A 19736-nucleotide genomic window follows, 5' to 3' on the forward strand; every position below is an offset into this window, starting at 1 on the left:
GTAGGCTTATATATTTTGCCTTATTCACTGCTGAAGTTAAGTACATTTACAAAAAACCTCAAACAAAGTGGTTTTTAGGGTCACAGTGTCTTGACTTGAGAGTTAGAGACTACAGGTATTTAAGGAAATGGATTTTGATTTGTTGGTTGCCACTATCAGAGTAATTGAAACCAACCTTAAACTTCAACTAAGTAAGTAATTGGGTGGTAGCAACATTTGACTGATTTACCAGCAAATGCTATGTGGTACAGAATTAAATCCTTCTGATCAAAAATTAGTGTATTTCCAGGTTGGTTGTGTCTCCAGACATTGATATGAGTATGTAGGTTGTAGAATACTTGAATATATTTCTTGTAGAAATTCCGTTTCTTTCTGTCTGCAGAAATTAATTTCAGAACTTCAGAAATTGTTTTCTACAAAGAACGAGACTTATGTATTAAAATTGTGGCCACTGTTTGTCAAATTGCTTGGAAAGGTAAGCAGAAAAGCAGCTAAGTTTTACAATCATGGATCTTTAGGGAAGGTATTTTTGACAACATAAATATCTTAACTGAACTTTATTTTCAGACTCTGCATCGTAGTGGCAGTTTTATCAACTCATTGCTGCAGCTGGAGGAACTTGGATTTCGTAGTGGCTCACCAGTGGTAAAGAAAATAGCCTTCATTGCATGGAAGAGTCTAATAGATAATTTTGCTCTAAATCCAGGTAGATTAAAAAAAGATGACCTGAATTGTTTTGACTACTGTCATTTTATGTAACTGGAAGAGAATATTCTGTCTAATAGTGGTCGATACTATGGTACATATCATTGGATATACACTTAGTATATCTGTGGTACATACGTTGCAATGTGTATATATACATATAGTGGTATGGACTCTGTATATATGTGTAAGTAAAATCCAGTGGAGTTTTTGTTTGTTTTCAGTTTGGGGTTTTTTTTAAGGAAAAGTGACAGTTTTATCAGTACTTCTATCTTAGTTTTTCTACCCGGAGAAAAGAATAGGATAAAATTAACAAACTTCTGTTTTGTAATGCTTTAATTGATCCAAACAGCAATGAAATAAAAAATAAAACATTCTGTAGATCTTATTCTGAAGTATGTGGATTAATTGGAGAAGAGCAATGCTTCGGGATTCTAGAGAAGTTGAAAAAAGTTGCTTTAAAGCTGTAACTGAGATCTGAACAAGAGTTTTAAGTCTAGCCTGTGTCAAAACACAGAATATTTATTTTTTATCTTGACTGTGCTTCTCCTTACTGTGTGTCCTGAAGAGAAAGCTAAATGTGGATGTTTTTTAGTTTAGCTGAACTTAACTGAAATTGTCATTTAAATTTGTTTCTTAACTGGTCGTTTGTTCTGTTTGTTGTTTCCCAGAAACTAATTGACATGGGATTTTATTCTGTCAAATGATAAAATCCATGGCACAGTTGGCATTCGTTGTGCATGTTCCAGAATGCCTAGTAAGGACTGCACACTGCAAAAGTAGTTTGTCAGCAGCTTCCTGTGAATTGCAGGTGGACAGGTTCTGATGCTGCTGAGCTGGCTAAAATTTTTTCTCTTCTTTAAAACACTTGCATAGGCTTGAGCAAGCTTCTGTCCAGACACGCTGTGCTATTTCTGCTTCAGTGGTAAATGATCACTCACAGCCCCAGAATACTGTATTTAAGATCACTCATTCTCATCCAGTAGTAATGCACATATACATTGTTTGGGTTTTCTTTTACTGTGGCAGATAGGGGGCTTAATATAGCAAGCAGGAGTGAATTTCCTCCTGTTTATGTTGGCATTCAGTAGATTTCATTTCAGTCGATACTGGAAAGAAATACTTGCCCTTTCCAGGGTTATATTAGACAACAGTTAGAGCAGTAAAATAGTCTGAAAAGTTGGTGCATTTGCTGTGTGTTTCAGTTTTGCAAATTGTCACTAATTGAATTTTAAGCTAAAATCTATTAGGAAAAAAACTAATGGTTTAAAAATTTTCCTTTTTTATTGTACTATGGTTTAATTATTTGTGTTGCCTAAAAATATGCTTTTTTTTGGTCTTCAAGATATATTGTGCAGTGCTAAAAGGCTGAAATTGCTCATGCAGCCGCTGTGCTCGATCCATGTGAGAACAGAGGCTTTGGCACTGACAAAACTAGAGGTCTGGTGGTATTTGCTCATGAGGCTGGGACCTCAGCTGCCTGCAAACTTTGAACAGGTAACACAACTGAAAAGAGTCATAGCATCATCACTTGGCCTATGTTGAGTGTGTGAAGCAAAGTCACCTCTTTGTTACAGTAACTTACTCTGTACCTGCTTTGTCCTGTCCAAAACTGTCTTAAGGAACTGAATCTGACTTGTGTATTTGTGTGCTGTGCTTGTTACATATAGCAGGTGCGCTCAGGACTATACGTGCGATCTTTTTAAAGTTCCAAAAGATTTAAGAGCATACCTGCATGACCTGTGAGCATCTTGGTGAAAACCTCCAGTGAGTGCACAGCAGTAATAAACATAAGCACCTGTATAGGGACCGCTTTGTCCTTTCCCTGTGCAGGTGTATGTCTTGGAAAGTCTGACATACTGACAAGAAAACATACTGAAAAGACCACAAAATACTGAGAAAGACACACAGAGAGAAAAGTGATCCAGATATTTCATTACTACTTGCATTGTAACTGGAACAAATATGATGTTTCTGTTAGGCTTCTGAATTTCATTAAATTAAACTTCAGGATGGGAGTAAAGAAAAAAATAATCTACCTTTTTAGACATGGAACGCTTGGATCATTCTAACTTGAGTTTTTGTTTAATCTAGCCATTTGTAGTTTACCTAGCAGTATGCGTATTTTATACAGCATCTTAAAAATATTGTTATAAGTACCCAGAAACTCTGAAAACACTGGTGCGTGAACAGCAGTACCATCTATGTGATATTTGAAGCGTATGTTTTGTGTCTTGTATGTGTATGGCCTGTTTTCACTGAGATTTGACATCTTTGCAGGTTTGTGTACCATTAATCCGAAGTACTTTAAGTCTGGATTCTTCTGCTCCGTTGCAAGGAACTCCCTCACGTGTACCAGCCAACCAATGTTCAGGCTCGGCAACCCCTGCGCAGAAATCAGGTATTAAAATACAAACCCGTTTCCAGCTATGTTCTAGATGCAGAAATCAATCTGTTCTGTTTAACATGTTTATGCTCTTTCATTTGCAATGTATTATTGAAAACAGTACTTTCTCTGCTTACTCATTGGAGAGCTCAGAGGTAGTGATTTACGTTGGTTAAAATGAGGCTGTTGTAGTCAGTATTTCAAGTTTACAAAATTGTGTTAATCAGATTGTGCTGTGGACCAGCTTTAATGTCCTGAATTGTGTTCTCTTTTGCAAGGAAACTTTGGCTTGAATTCTCATCTCTACAGCATTTTTAGTTTCTGCCTGAATAGTAACCCAGTGATCATAATACATCGATAATTTTGGTAATAATGTGGATGTGTCCTGGATGTGTAGATCTTCCTTTCTTTCCCTTTCAAAAAAAAAAATAATAAATTTAGTTCTGTAGGGATCATAACTGAGGTTGGTCAAAATGCTTTGCACATGAGACTTATTAAACTTGTGTTCAGTGTAAAAGTTTTTAATGGAAAGTCTTTCATAGCAGTAGAGTCCCTGTATAACTAGCACATAGCATAGCACATACCTGCTCTATAGCCACAACTTCCATGGAGACTTTTTTTGCCAAAATAAAGATTGGCCTCTGAGACTTTGCAATCATCGGAAGATACTTATACTTGCAAAATACGGGGTTATGACTGATGTTAAACCCAACTTAACAGGAGTGCATGCTAGATACCTCGCTGGCTGTTAGAGGTCCCTTTTAGCCAACTCTAGTCTGATTTTTTCTTTTCCTGTTAACTTTGGGATTTTGGTCTATCGCATCTTTCCTTTCACATGTTTGCAAATTAATTATGAGACACTGTTATTTTTCTCCCCTCACTTAGGTCCTTACCCATTTGCAAGTCCAGTCACACCAAGGATGAACTTGAATTCTAGTATAGCCGGAGGCATGGCGATGCCTTCCATTCAGCTTTTAGGAATTGAAATGCTGCTTCACTTCTTGATGGGACCGGAAGTTTTAGATTTTGCTAAGCAAAACAAACTTGTACTTAGTTTAGGTAAATGAATTACGTTTTTTTGAAATACTTTCGCATAATCTAAAATTGCAAATTTTGTTGGTTTTAAAGATGTCTGTTAGAAAGAAATGCTTTAAACATTACTGTTAGTTGTCATCTTTAATATTAGAAGTTGTTTTTATGTTAAATGCTGCAATTGCATATATATACTTGATCATTCTTAAGGCTTATATTACCAATAGACTGCAAAATAACAGATTTATGGAATGTTTATTTTTTTGTTCTCCTAGAGCCTCTCCAGTACCCACTGATCAGTAGCCCTTCCTTTTTTTGTAAGCACGCCAGCACGCTTATAAAGGCAGTTCAGGATGGCTTTATTGCAGTTGGAAAAGAAGTTCCTGGTAAGAATTTAGTGGTGAAGTTTGATTTCTTTCCCTTGCCCACTTCATTTTCTGGAAAATGTAAGAATAAATAACACTTTCTGTAATATACCAGTGTTACATTAAATAGAACTGGTCTGACTTTGTTTGAAAGCTTATGTCAGGTTTGGCTTACGTCAAAGTCTGTTGTTTGACATAGTTTGTATTTTAATTGCAATTTTGTTTAGTGGTTTTATTACAAATTGAATAAAAATGTTATGCTATCTTGTAGATTATATGCTGAATGTTATATGGAAGGACCTAAATGGATACGTAAAAACAGCTATTGAATCAGGTAACGAGTATATATATATTTTTTTTTTAATTTGTCATTGCTAACAAGTCAGAGGTTTGATTTCTTTTTTTTTTTTTTAAATAAGACTAGACCGTAAGTAGTATTTGCTTCACTGCTGAAGTTGTCAGTAGTTTTTCTTGAAGCAACAACTGATATTTTTTGTGATGCCCACATCTTGTTGTGACAGATGCAAAATTATAGTAATCTCATCCTGTGAGGCTTCTTAGGGAAGGCACAGAAGCGTATGGCTTCAGGTGTATTGCATGTAGCAGTAAGAAAGATGTTAAAGCACTTTTAAGTGCTTTTCTTCCTGAAGAAATCTTTCCATTTCCAAAAAAAAATAACCCTACCACAAGTCTTTGGTATTGAGAAAATACATTCAGTGTATTACTCAAATTAGTCTTTGTTACGTGTGACTATGGCTAAATATTTTTTCTTTTTACTGTGAAATAAAATTCAATTAAGTATAGTCTTTACAGATGCATAGAAGTTAGTTTTTTCCTATTCTAAAAAAGGGTTCATTACTCCGTAAAGGCTTTGAAAGTCGAGAATATTTGTAATAATGAAATCTTTTATATTGAAAGATCTAACTGAAAAGCATGAGAGAGATGAAGTGCATTGCCTGGATGAATGCAGAATTTCATAACCTTTTTAAGTGTGTCAATTAAGGTTAATGATACGAAGTTGTTTCCACTTTACTGATAAAACTTAGGTGTTTGTTTTTTTTTTAATTTAAACTTGGAACTTTCTGTTTTCCAGAGCAGAGACTTGGTATCCAAATCTATTAAGTATTTGTTATAAGTTTATAAATATACACAGAATATTTTTGATCCTGCGGTACATTACAGTATAAATATAGAGTTTATAATGATGGTCGGGGTGACCATTACTTTGTTGTTCTCTAACTGTAAATATACTTTATTCTAGAAAATAAGAAAGAAAAGCAAGGATCAGAAATACTGACTATGTTGCTCCAGGCCTTAAAAAACACTGTTAGATCAGCTTCTCTTCCTGCACAGAAAATACTGGTAAGTTCAGGTGGTTTGTCTGTTTTTTTAAAACCTCTTTTCTTTTTGATGGTCTAGATTCTGATTGGTAGCAGCCTTTTGCATCTCACTTACCAAATGGTCTCCTTAAGAGATAACTTTTTTAGTGCAGACTGTAAGTTGAGCAGTTTTCATCAGATGGCACAGTGTTGCTTAAGGGTTTCTTTCTTTAAAAGTGTTTCTCAGGTTTAGCAATGATGTTCACAGAACTGGGTACATGGTTCTCCTACTAGAACTTTCTGCTTGAAAGGACGCTTACTTTCACAGTGGATTTTTTTTTTCTTTTTACTAAAGGGAAGCCGTTGGTACAATTTTGGTTTTATTTGTGGTGTTAACTTAAAATAGTCGAGCCCACAGGAAATAATTATTTACATATGTTTTCTTCTTTTCCCCTACTTAGTCTCTCATCAATATTACTGTTAAGGAATTGCCTCCAAAAGTATTGGGATCACCAGCTTATCAGGTTGCTGATATGGATCTTTTAAATGTAAGTCTGACTTCATTCCAGAACCTTGTCTGTATTTATGCTGAGAGGTGTTAGGATGTCATATTTGCACATACAGAGGACTTTGTGAGTCATGAGATCCAGATCATTCAGGAAGTCATATTGTTTCATGTTCCAGTATGCAGACTTCGTTTCCAGTGCTCATTTCTGGTGAGTAATTTTAACTCTTTAGAACTAAGACTAAGTATGCCGAGTGTCTGTAATAACAAAAGAGGGTTTCTCATGTTCAGGTCAGAATTTAAAATACAGATCACAGGTACTTTGAAGGGAGACTGCATAGTCGAACTGTGTAGTACTGCTTTTATGCTGAAAACTGATGTTTTGGGGAAACGTTCTAAATTCACAGGGTGAAGTTCGTAAAGGTAGAAGGTGTTACTTCTCAGGAAAAACTAAATGCACAGAAGCAAAGCAGTGAATAGCATGCTAGATAGCGTTATTTCAGATGAAGTTCAGGAGTCATAGTGTGAACTGCAGCCTGAACTTACTGGCCCCAGTCTACTGCAGAAAAACTGGTGATAATCATTACTAGTGAGAACTACTCTGTTCTGCTTTGGTCCTAACGAGCCCTAACTGGAGTGCTGCACTGTGTCCTCTGTACTGCACTGGAAGGCAGAAACAGGTGGGGGGTGTGTGTGTTGTGTTTAGAGTGGAGCAGGCTGACTGGGAGCATGCTACCAGTTAGATTTATTAAAAGTTTAAAAGGTTGTTCAGAAACTTAAAATTGGATGATGATCAGCTCTTCTCCTACACCCTCCTGCAGATAGAAGGAACTTGTTTATTTTGCAGCAGTGAAGATGGAGCTTTTTAGCCATTAAAGTAGCTAAACATTTACAGTGTTAGCCGGAGGATTCATAGAATTCATTTAGAGGCTTTTAAAAGCAAATACCTGTGAGAGAAGACCTAAATGTAATAAGAGTAAGCGGATGTTTCGATTTTAGTGAGTTAGTATAAAACTTTTTCTACCAGAACTGGTTTAGGAGCTCTACTCTCAAAATTCCTGTCTTTTCCTCCTCCTCAAGTGTTTTATTTACATTTGGAGGCTTTTTCTGACTTAGGTACAAGAGTCAGAACTTTATTAGGATGGCTGAAGTTGTAATTGTCAGGTATTATATGTATTTTGTTAAATCCTTCAAAGTTAGCAAACCTGAAATACTTGTGGTAGATTTTAACAGAGTTGTCGTGCTGAAACCCTGAAATAAGCAAATCTCGGGTTGCTCCATCTTTTTCCAGTGGCATTATGTACACCTGCCTGCTTGCATTGCGTGTAATTTCAAGTCAGCAATGACCAAGTACTATGAAATTTGTAACCTTTTAAACAGAAAAGTTTTTACTTCAACTATAGTATAATTTGTGTTGTGCTGAAGCATTGGGATCTAGCCGAAGCTTAGATTTTCAGTTTTCCATCATTTTTATTTCAAAGTGATAGAATTGAAACATTTTGACAACTTTTCATAATTGCAGGTTTCTGGCTTAAATGTAGTATATAAATACGCATGTCAGTGAGGCAGCCATTTCATTTGATCGATGTATACGTTGTTTTGACCTCTTAAATTTCTCTTACAAGGGAACACCAGCACTGTTCTTAATTCAGCTGCCTTTCGATAATAACCTCTTGGAATGTGGTGTAGCAGATGAGAGGTATGTGGTGGCGCTTGTTTATAACGAATTTCCCATTGAAGACTTCATAGAAGATTTTTTCTAACTTCAGCTGAAAAAGGTATCTTACCTGTTTAACTTCTTTCCCTAGATTCTTTGTAATTCTAGAAATGCTTGTGGGCTGTGTTTTGTCTGGGCCTACATCTCCGCTGGCTTTCAGTGAATCTGTGATCTGCATTATTAATCAGAGTGCAAAGGAAGTGGAAAATAAGGAGCATCTTTGGCGAATGTGGAGTATTGTTGTTAATCCGCTAACCGAATGGATTAATCAGGTATAGTGGTTTTTTGTGCTCTTCCCCATCCCCTGCCACCCCCCCCCACCCCCCGCAAAAAAACCCATAGGAAAACTTAGCGCTGATCTTTTATCTCAATATATTTTTAGGAATTATGTGTCCTGAAGTGATAGTAAAATTGAATAAGCCTTGGTAGTATGAGTGAAGCTGGAATGTGTGCAGCATTTTTTAAACAAATCTCTAACTGGAGTATGAACATGTGCAGTGAGGTAGGATGAAGGGCAGTAGTGGAGTAGCGATCCGGAGTGTTGTTTGAAGTGATACCAGACAATAAGAATGATCACTCTGAAGTACCAGTGTCCCATACACTGTTGGGAATGTTCTTATCTCCTTTTTAAAAATGATAAATATGTTTATAGACGTGCTTCAAGCCTTCACTCCTTGACATAGTCTTGCTGCTACAAAGGATGGAAGCCTGCCCTTGAGGACCTGTTAATTTTAAATTCAAAGAGGCTTGTTTATGTGAAAACATAATAAATATCAAGTTGTGACATTTAGGATGTAAGTAGAACAGTGTTTCTTACTCATGTTAGAGTTCTTGCTTGGAAGTGCTAATGAAAGCCTGGAAACTAATATTCAACAGGTTCTGCAGGTTACTTACTAGAAGGGCTTTGACTGTAACGTAGGAGTTGTTGGACCTCATGTAGTCCTTGGACCTTAGACTTTATGAAGTCTTAGATTAATATTTAAATCATTACATCTCAGAATTTATGAAGAAAGTTTTAGGCGGTTGTCCTGGTTTCAGCTGGGATAGAGTTAATTTTCTTCTTGGGAGCTAGTGCAGTGCTGTGGTTGGATTTGGTGTGGGAACGGTGTGGTCGGGGACATCTTGGCTTCTCAGGCCTTGCAGGTTGGAGGGGCAAGGGAAACTGGGAGGGGGTGCAGCCAGGACAGCTGCTCTGATCTGGCCAGAGGTGTTCCGTACCGCGGGACATCGAGCTTGGTATACAGACCGAGGGGGCTTCCCAGGCTTGGGGATGGTTGCTCAGGACTGGCTGGGCATCCATCATCGGGTGGTGAGCAGTTGTATTGTGCGTCGCTGGTTTTCTTTTCTCCCTTCCCTTTGGGGATTTCATTCCTCTCTCCTCCCTCCTTTACACTGTAACTTGTTGTTGTTGTTATGTTTCTATTTTATCTCAGTTGTTGAACTCAAACCTTGAGTTTCACATTCCTTTCTGATTCTCCTCTCCACTCCCTTGGGTGAGCGGGGAGTAAGCAAGTGGCTGCGTGGCACTTCATTGCTGGCTGGGGTTAAACCATGGCAGTGCTTTTAGTAGGTTGCTGTCATCACTTACTGCAACTGAAATAACTAAAGAGTATGTAAGACATTTTGTACCTGTTTTTTTTTATTCTTGGATTTAAATTATTTTGGAAACAGTGCTTTTTATCTTTTTAAGTAGTAGGATCAGCTTGAACTCTTGAAAGAACTGAGAATAGCTAATTTCAAAAGGCCACTGGCAGTTTAGCTTGCATGGATCTTTTGTATAAAGTAAGTGTATTTAGAATAGCTTTGTTTGTCATCTGAATCTTGCAGCTTCGTTAATTAGAAAATTGTTTTCTCATTGCAGACTAACGAAGTAAATCAGGGTGATGCACTGGAACACAACTTCAATGCTGTTTATAGTGCATTGTTGCTACCAGTATTGCACATCTTTCCCATTCAGGAATTCCCACAGGTAACAGTGAATGTGTAATGTCGATTAGAAACAATGTGGGTTTTATAAAAAAAACTGTGAAGTACTACCAGATAGTCTCAGAGCAGAGTTTGTTGCCAGTATGTATGTACGTTGGACCACTGCTCCAGGGTTGGATTTCTTGAGTTAGATAGATTTTTGACAGAAGAAAATTTAAAGCAAGTTTTTCTCTCCATGCACAGACATTGGTATTTATAAACTTTTTCTTTCTGTTGTTAAAGCCAACTATGAAATCCTTGTTGCGCACTTGGTCAGACCTGTATAGAGCATTTGCTCGCTGTGCTGCTCTAGTTGCAACAGCAGAAGAAAACCTATGCTGTGAAGAACTTTGTGCCAAAATAATATCTGGGCTAGAAGGTGAAACTCCAGTAGTGAGTATAAACCAGTGATATTGAACTGTATTAATGCTTTAGTGGATATAGTTTAAATTACATATAAGAACCTCTTGTAAATTCTAATGTAGTACTTTCTATAACTTAGAGACTTTGATAAGCCGTAAAAAAGTTCTTATTTACTAACAGGAGGTGGAGTTGATGTAGAAATGGACTGGAAGAAGAGAGTGAAAACAATTGCAAACCTAAATAGTAAAATAGCATTTAAGCATTCTTTGCACTTCTCTTGCAAGTAATAATGGCTTAGTTAATATCACATCATGGTAAATATGATGTGTCTAGTTGAAATGTGTGTGTGTATATGTAGTAAACTTCAGGATGAATCGACAAATACCACAGAAATGGGCATTTTGATTAGGAAGGAGGGTAGAGTAGCACTGTGGCATTCAGAGGGCATAACTTGCTGCGTTTCTGACACTGTCAACCTTGTACACTAAAATGTGAATACTAATAAAGTTTTATAAAAGACAAAGCTTTTGAAAGAGGATGTCTTTACATTATCTGTCTTGCCTGTTTGCAAGCTACATCGTGTGGAGAGATAGAGTGTCTGTAGGTGTCAGTGAACAGTAGCTTTGGAACATAAAATCCTTTGTGCTTCAAAGTTGACTGTCTTGAAAAAATACTGTGAAAGGAACAAATAAGAAACAGATGAGAAAGAAACAGGGCATTTGCAACTTTGGAGGATTTGGATTTGAAGAGTTTGGAGGATTACATCATTATAACTTTGGATGCTGCTGTGTCCTGATGATCAACTTCAATTTTCAAAAATTAATAATTATTAAGCAAGCCAAACTTAAACAATTTATAGCTTTGGTATGTAAGTTGTATAGAAATTAAACCTTTTTTGGCTTACCCTATCAATGTTCCTTTTAAAAGCAAGTTTTGTTTATTTAGGAGATATTGTGATGAACTTGGGGGAAAAACCCACAACCTTGACCCGTCTTTTTGTATGTACTAGAAACTGATGATGCTTCCTGAATGTTAATGACAACCTTACTGTTACGCCTACAGTGACTTTTCTGAAAATCAGGCTTTGTACAATAACTGAACTTAACACTGAGATCTGGTAATATGTTTCGCGAGACAGCTAGTACCTTGAACCTTAATACTTTTGATGCATTTTCTTAAACCTAACACCTTCTTTACACCTGCCTGTTACTGTTTTGCTTTTTTAAATAGTATATATGCTTATGTCTTATTTGTACAGAATGGGAAGACTCAGTCTTTGGCTTGTGTAAATGTGTGTATTTTAAAATATAATCTTATCTGATCTTTCCTGCTAATGCAGACAAATGTCATCCACTTTTAAATTGAAAAAAATATTTGTGTCGTTGTCCTGAATGGCCAACATGTTTCTTTTTCTGTCACTGTTGCTCTTTTGAGTATTGCTGATGACTTTTGTTTACTCCTCAGATGTTGTCAATGATGGATGGTCTCACGCATATTGTGTCAGTCATGGTTGACTGCATCAACTTTGCACCATATGGTACTAAATACCAGCCAAAAAACAGATGTAAGAAAGTACTTGAATATTGGGGTTTTCTGTGTGTGTCTTCCGGAGTTGAAAATTAGAGTTGCAGATGCAGAAATGATGACTGTAGGATAGTAATGGTCTATAACATACTATTTAAGAACTGAAGGGATTGACAAAAAAAAAAAATCATTAAAAGGCACTAAAAATACCATCCAGTATGAATATATGACTGTTGGATCTTTTCTGTTTGTTGAGCAGTTACTGCATAGCCTGACGAAATAGATCTGAAATTGATGTAACTCTTGAGGCCACTTGACTTTCAGCTTGACTGCTGGTTTTTGAACTTGTATTTGATGTTTTGGCTATGTTTTCATTTTTGCTTGTGAAATCTGCTACTTTTGCTTTGTTCAGATGTAATCTAAAGCAGTAATGCCTGATTGTAATCCACAATCTAATTATATAATACGTGCCTAAAACTGATGATAAACTGTTAACATTTGCAAGGCTACTGCTCCTGAAGCTGCTTTGCACAAAATGGTTGAGAATAGATTTAACAGAAATTGAAAGGTTATTGTATGTAAAAAGTTCTTTGTTTTGTTTCCTACTGCCATTTACAACTACTAAAGCGGAAGAAATAATTTAAGAGTAACGTAGTTCAGTGTAATACTCAAAGTATTTATAATTTCTCTGCCCCATATGAATTTTTTATAGTAGTAAGACATTGTGTTGGACTGCTGAAAGAAGGAAATGCTTTAATTGGAAATGTTGATGAGGAAAAACAGGATGGAAATTTTGCTTACAAATAAATAAAACATACTTCCCCGTCCCTCTTCCTCAGCTGTTCCAGAATCGATGCATATCAGCTAGTCTTTGTAGAGTGGTTGCTGCCTCTCTGCAAGTAGGCATTAAAGATACTTAAAAGCATAATCATTTGTGTGACCAACCATAAATTTAAGTAAGAGGAATAGGAATCATCTGCAGTAATATGATAATATTATGCATTAACAACTGTATGTCTTCTAGTAGGTCTGGTTTTAAACTGTTCGTATGTAGGTATAGTTTGGGAATCAAAGTTCTGTTTGTCATGTAGAGAAAAAGCTGAAATGTGTTTTGTTGCAATGCATGTTGGTTAGATAGGAAAAAAGCTAATACTTTTTTTTTTTTTTTTTTTTTTTTTTAACATTAGCTCCACAGACGCCTACAGATTGGTCTAAGAAGAAAAAGGAACCCCTTGGAAAGCTTGCTTCTCTATTTAAACTCCTGGTGATGTTACTAAACTCTTTCCATGTGTTCAGTTCCAAAGAAATCTGTTCAGAAACATTGGTCTCTGTTGGTCCTTCAATTATTACTATTCTTCACAACATCATCAGCCACGTTTCATTGCCTTCAGTGATTGGGACTATGTTTGCAATTTTTTCAAAACCCCTGGCAGTGTTTTATGAAAAAACAAAGTGAGTATTTTAAGAATGGTTGGAAAAACTGGATTCATTGTATTGCTGCATATTGGTGAAATTTTGTGTGGTCTGTAGCAAGCAGCGTATCTGAATGTAGCTTGGGAGTTTTCAGAGCTTTGGCACTGATATGCTAAGAACTTTAAGCTTCTGCCAAGTCTCTTGCCTTTGAGAGCACCGTGTATTTTACTAGTTTCAGCCTAGCTAGTAGCTGCTATGTTTGTAGTGCACCCAAACATCACAGAAAGAGTGTAGAGGTCTGTGAGGCAGTCGCTGAGGACTCGCTGTTAACTACAATTGCTGCATAAAAACTGAGGGGCTGGGACTGAGCTAAGGAATGGCCTGAGTGGTGCATCGCAGGCGTGTCACCTTAGAGCCCTGCCCTCCAGTGGGCTTCAGCACAGTTCAGAAAAACCACACGTGAGCAGCAGTCTCCACTGTAATGCTTTTCTTTAGAAATAAAACTAAACCTACCTAGTCATACGCGAAAGGAAGCCTACAGGACTTCTGAAAGCTTGGTATTTTAAATTGGTGTCTCTTTAGAGTGACTGTATTGTCATCTCTGTAAGGCTAAAGTGTTTGGTTTCTACTTGCTGTTTATTTTCACTGCAGTGAGGAAATCTATTAACTGTAATTTGCTTTCTAGTTGGCAGGAACTGTGTAACGTTTTGTAGGAAATAAATCATAATTGCTTGGCATGCACTAAAGTTCTGGAAGTTTTTGAGCAGAAGGAAGTACTGAGAAATACTTGTTTGTTGCTCTGGACTTTCTGTTTTTTCATATGGCTTTGCTTTTTTATTTTTCAATTGTTGTAAGCTTCCCAGGACATGATGGAATTGGGAGGGCCTTGGTGGGAGGGGGCTGGCAGAGGTTTGTCTCTGATGTGTTGATCCAAGAGATGTATGCTTTGCTGAGGGTAAGGAGAAGAATTGAGTACAGCTCTGAGTGTTTGGCAGGAGGGGGGTAGGACAGGGTGCTGCCAGTCAGCCTGTAGGTGTCTTCTTGAAGCTTTTACTGAAAGTTGAAGCAGGACTGTTACCACTAAACTAAAATTCATCAGGAGTCCCTGTCTTGGAGGCAAGAATCCACTTGTTCCTGTGTAAGATTGAGTTGAATGCCACCTCTCTCCATCTCCCATCTCATCTGCCTTTGTTTGAGCATTGTCTTTCTTAGAAGAACTCGTTAAAAGGGAGAAGTGACTGTTTGGATATCTAGTTTTGGAGGAAGGCATATGCAGGCGAGTGTAAGTTTGGGAACCTATTCTGGTTGGAGGTCACAGTCCTATAAAATGAATTACTAAATGCAGTTTTCTTGCATTTTTCAGGATGGTGAACCTAGGGATTTGTTTCCATGAAATTACTCAATTTAGGTGGTACTTTGGCTTTTTAATGCAGATCTTTATGGGGCCTGGGAAGTGTGTTTGAGGAGAGGGTTAAGAGCAACACAAAGAAGGCAGTTAGAAGTTACTTCATAAGAAAACCTTTAATTTTTAAGTTTGTACTAATTACTACCGATCTTTCCTTTAGTTTCTCTTAAAGTTAGTGTATAAGTATCAGTGGGTTAAAGGATAAGCTTACTTGAAAGTATTTACATCAGGAAATCTTTTAATCACCCGGCAGGAGGCTAGTTTCACAACATTATTTCATCAAGTTGTATGCTAAAACCTAGTGTGCAGGGCTGGGGTGCATTATGTGTTTAATTCTTACGCTTGGGGTAAGTGAGGCAGCAAAATATAACTTTTTTTGTTTGTTTTGGCAGGCTTGCTGATGTATCTAAAGTATACAGTAATCTTAACAACAAGGTAAATTTGCTAGAGAAATAGCTGGGGTTTGGGAAAATGTCTGACACTGGAGTTTTGCGATTCGTCCTGTATTCTAAAAAGAAAAGTAATAAAAAATGTAACGAAAGTAGAGATTTAATTTTCAAATGATGTATTTTTTTACTAAAAATGCAGCTGAGGGGAGGACCACTAAGTTTAGCCATTAGACTTTTTGTGTGGTGTGGCGTGGCGTTTAAACTTGTTTATTCACGCCATACTATTCTATGGGATAATAATGTTTTAAATGATTTAAACTTTTAAGTATGAGCAATATTTGAATTAAGCAAAGAAACCTATTGTTTCTTCTCTCCCTCAGCTTGAAAAACTGCTGGCCAAGATAATCCTGTGTTTAGAGTCTCACTGCACGGGCTCTTACGACAGTGAACTGCTAGAGCAGCTTTCTCCGTTGCTTTGTGTAATATTTCAGCATAAGAGCAAACAGATCCGCAACCAGTGCGCCCAGTTCTGGAACGCGACATTTGCTAAGACAACGTCATTAACATATCCTGAAGAGTTAAAGTAAGATACGTCGGGGTTTTGTGTTGATATATTTTTAAAGGAAGAGATCTCGGGTTAGGTACAAGTGATCGGCATTGTTCTGGTTGCCATTTATATTCTGCTTTTTGTGCAAGCTGGGTTATCTGCTGGTCTTGTTGTGTACCATCCCCACCCCGTAAGATTAAACTTCTTTTTTGTTGAGCAGATCTGTGTTGAGGCAGGCCAAAAAGAAAATTCCACTCCTGCTGCCTGGTTTTGAAAGCCTTGAGATAGCTGAAGAATACAGTGGCCCATTCTCCGATACGGTAAATACTTTGTTGCCCCCAGCGGGTGCTCCATTGTGTGTAACTTCATGGGAATTGTTCAGAAGGTAGTGGCAGGGTCAGTTCTGGTTGTTGCTCTGACTGGCCTGCACTTGCTTCATGTTTGGAATGATAAACTGTGCGGGGTGGGTAATCACTGTTAAAAGGCTGAGCTGGTTCTTAACAGTTTATGCATTTTAAATTGTGGGTTCTACTAGGTTGTTTGAAACGTGGGGGTTTTTTAAGTTGTCCTCTGTGTAATTTAGAGGAAAGTGGGAGTGTGGAACAATGTAGTTATAAAAATTAATGCACCTCAGGATGGGTTTGTGAGCTTGGAGCTTCTTCATACACTGCATTCAGTGTATTTTTATTTGAATAGGTGGAAAATTCACAGCTGGATGCAAAGATAAGTGGAATGGAAGTTAAGTTGAGTCAAAAACGAGACTCTATATTGGCACAGGCAAGTGAACTGAAAAATGAAGACAAGTCCAGTGATATGCAAGTGACACCTGCAAAGGTAAGGTGTTTACAGAGAGCTGTGATAGAATCGGATCCATTACATTCTGCAGCAGGACACCTAGTATGCGGCTGTAAATTCTCAGCAAAGATCAATCAGTTTTGCGATGCTGAAATACTTTTCTTTCAGACTTACGTGGTATAGCACACTTTAATTCATTTTTCCCGTTTAAATTCTCTGTGAAGTTTATGGATTGCTGAATTTTAAGGAGGGATTATGGAGGGCTACTTGATGGATGGGGAGGAGTGGCAACCAGGTACAGAATTGTCACCTCAGTCTGGTTGCAGGTTGTGACAGATTCAGGTTTTGAGGTGGATCTTGGTTTTGGTAGCCCTGTGCTGCGTGCTGCAGCTCTGTCACCTGTGCTAGGGAGAGAAGGGTGTGGTGTTCTTAAGGAATCGCTGATTTAGTAAACAGCAGTAAATAATAACCCTCACATATATTTAGGTTCCTTCAGCTGTTACAGGCTTTGAACTTGAAGATGCTAAAGGAAGTGTGGAAGCCTGTGTAAGGGCACAGAGGAGGGGTTCCAGAACCTCCTAGGTGGTAGTGTTGGAGGGGGGAACCACCCATGAAGAAAATCGGCACCTACTGAGGGATTTGTGGCAATCAATACACTGGAAAAGCTGCAGTTATTTGAGAACTGTTCCATTTAGGGTGACTGCATCAGAAATATGAAAAACACTTTCAGTTCTTCTGTTTTGTTTCTTACCCAGTTTTTCTTTTTTTATTTTTTCTTTTCTGTAGTTGAAACGAGAACGTTCATCTTCGAAGACTAAAACTGAGATACCTTTGGAAGAGGAGAAATCTGTTGATTTTGTGTTTATTCCTCCAGAAACAAAAGCAAGAATATTGACAGAACATCAAAAAGAAGTGCTTAGGTCAAAGAGGTCTGTAACTTAGCGCGATTTGAATCTAGATGTGAAATGTCATTACACTAAGTCTGTCAAATTGACAGAACTTCAATTCCTGTATCTTGGACTACTATAAGTAATGAAGTCTTACTCTACCATGCAAGTTGTAAAGTTTAAAGCTAACAAAGTTCCTTTCTTTACTGTTTTAAAGCAACCAACTTACTCTCTGACCTGCATTCTGTTTTGATTAAATATACTCCGTTACCTGTTTGGAGTTTGGTAATTTGGAGTTCGCGTTTTTGCTTCATGACTCTCACTTGCAATGTGATATGGAATATGTCATTTTTCTGAAATCATTGCAATGAAAGGCGTTTTTGTTTCACCTCATCTGAAGGGGGAAGGCTTCTAAATTTGAAAAGAAGTCTTATGTCAGCAGCATATTAGAAGTTAGGATATGCCCAAGGCTTGTTTTAATTGCAAGGTCAGGCAGCAAAAACAGGGTAAGCAAAATTTTTGTATGAGGGCAGTTGACAGGAACTCCATTGGATTATATAGTTAGCATCTGTCAGTGAATTCTTTGCAAAGTGGGATCCCAATCACATCTATCTTTCTCCCCATCCCCCCCCAAGCATGTTTGAAGTGAAAAAAAGTTTAATGCAACTGAAAATAGTGGTCTTGAAATAAGGAGATAAATCATGATCTGCCTCCGCTTTGCTGTGCCACGTGGAATCTGAGGTTGTTGCAGCCAGTTGAAATACTTGTCTTTTCTGCCCAGAACGGGGAGCGGAGCGTGTGGTCACACAGGCCCCTGGTACTTCGTAAGCACTGCCCTGCTTCTTGTGTGGCAGTGCCTACTTGGGCACGTGTTGTGGTTTGAGTAGTCTTGAGAGTCTGGAAGTTCAGTCCGCTTCAAAGAACCATCCACTCTGTTGTGATTAATGCATTGCACCACCCCCCACCCTATCCTTTTTTTTTTTTTTTTTTTAAAAAGAGTCTGACTTGCCATTTCTGGTTTTGTTTCAGAGTTGATATTCCTGCTACGTACAACAATTTGGATGCATCACAAGATAGTACCTCATTTTCTCAGTATACCCAAAGCCAGGAAGATTCTTTGTAAGTAAAGGCGGCCAGTATATCAGTGCATACGTTAAAGGTGTCCCCCTTTTCTGTAACACTTCTAATTTAACTGATTTCTGTTCCAGGGAAAAAGAACCTTCAATAGAAAATGCAAAAGAAGATGTTAAAAACAAGCCTCAGGTAATTTCTCATTGTCTAGTAGTAATCAAGATACCAGAACTATAACCATACTGGTGATGTCACCTTCACGTTAGTGGCTCTGGTAATTAACGGCAAAACCCTTTGATTACTGGCTACGATATTGATTAGGAAACTCTTCAAGAAAAAAACAAACGCAAATGTGTTGGCTCACAGGAATAATTTCCTTTCCCTGTATTGATTAACCTGGAAGACTCTTGAGAATATCTTTTTCTTGGGCTTCCTCTATTTTTTCCGCATCTGAATAACACTGACAGAGGCTCCATGACTATGGAATACACTGATGGCTTTTGTGGTTTGCATTTCATTCTCATCACCAGATATGAATTTATTAGTGCTGTAGTGTTCTTTGCGCTGTGTTCTTCTTTATATAATTTACAGTAGAAAGGGCCCATCATTAAGCATTTTTACCTAATTTTGAAAATGGGAGGATTTATATAGTTAATTTTAGTATGGATGCATTTAAGTTTTGTTATACAGCTACAGGTATTACGGGGACTTAAGGATCAGGCACATGTATTCACTACCACTGACTAATATTTTACTGGGGTAAAAATACCCTGAAAGTTGTAGCACAGATTTACTGTGACTTGCTATGGTGCTATTCTAAGAATTTTTGAATTGCCTAACTTTATGTTAGGAATTACAAGCTTTTCTTGGATTTTTCCCCCTGCTAGCAGATGCATTAGGTATGCATCATGATTTTCTGGAACTTTTTTCACTTTTTTTTCAAAATTCTTAATGTTGATTTCTATATTGCTGTAGTGGACTGTGCTTTTAAACAGTTTGGCTGTGTTTCCACGTTCTGAACTGCTTTTGGATGAAGCTGTAAGGGCTTGAGCTGGATTAAATAGTAGATTTAGGATTTACAATTCTTTTTTTCTTCACAAAATAGAGTTCTGTTCGCTTTTGTAGACAAGTTGGCTGAACAGCTAGCTTGATCAACTGTAGTGCCAAACAGGCAGTAGGTAAAATACAGAAGATTTTCTTTAGATAGTAGTAGGTTTTTTGCAGTTCTTCAGGTTTGGGATTAAATGGCTTTACATTTTTTTTTTATTATTATTTTATAACTACTGATTGACAGAGTAAAATAATTTGTAGGAAGGGTGGCTTGAAAAACCTTGTGGGATGTGTTTTC

General features: G+C 37.5%; 1 protein-coding gene across 1 annotated transcript in view; it reads left to right on the forward strand.

Moving 5' to 3' along the window:
* The window catches only part of RIF1 (replication timing regulatory factor 1), a 38547-nt gene that overhangs the window by 11376 nt on the left and 7435 nt on the right, over nucleotides 1-19736 (forward strand). The window contains 22 exon segments of the mRNA XM_056348485.1: nucleotides 383-475; nucleotides 568-706; nucleotides 2051-2202; nucleotides 2986-3106; nucleotides 3977-4150; nucleotides 4399-4509; nucleotides 4760-4822; nucleotides 5750-5850; nucleotides 6269-6355; nucleotides 7938-8011; nucleotides 8121-8301; nucleotides 9891-9998; nucleotides 10238-10387; nucleotides 11822-11921; nucleotides 13069-13333; nucleotides 15092-15134; nucleotides 15469-15671; nucleotides 15856-15955; nucleotides 16332-16469; nucleotides 17217-17359; nucleotides 18347-18436; nucleotides 18526-18580. Coding sequence (XP_056204460.1) covers nucleotides 383-475; nucleotides 568-706; nucleotides 2051-2202; nucleotides 2986-3106; nucleotides 3977-4150; nucleotides 4399-4509; nucleotides 4760-4822; nucleotides 5750-5850; nucleotides 6269-6355; nucleotides 7938-8011; nucleotides 8121-8301; nucleotides 9891-9998; nucleotides 10238-10387; nucleotides 11822-11921; nucleotides 13069-13333; nucleotides 15092-15134; nucleotides 15469-15671; nucleotides 15856-15955; nucleotides 16332-16469; nucleotides 17217-17359; nucleotides 18347-18436; nucleotides 18526-18580 — 2691 coding nt within the window.

Source organism: Falco biarmicus, chromosome 8 (assembly GCF_023638135.1).
Source record: "Falco biarmicus isolate bFalBia1 chromosome 8, bFalBia1.pri, whole genome shotgun sequence".
Lineage (NCBI taxonomy): Eukaryota > Metazoa > Chordata > Aves > Falconiformes > Falconidae > Falco > Falco biarmicus.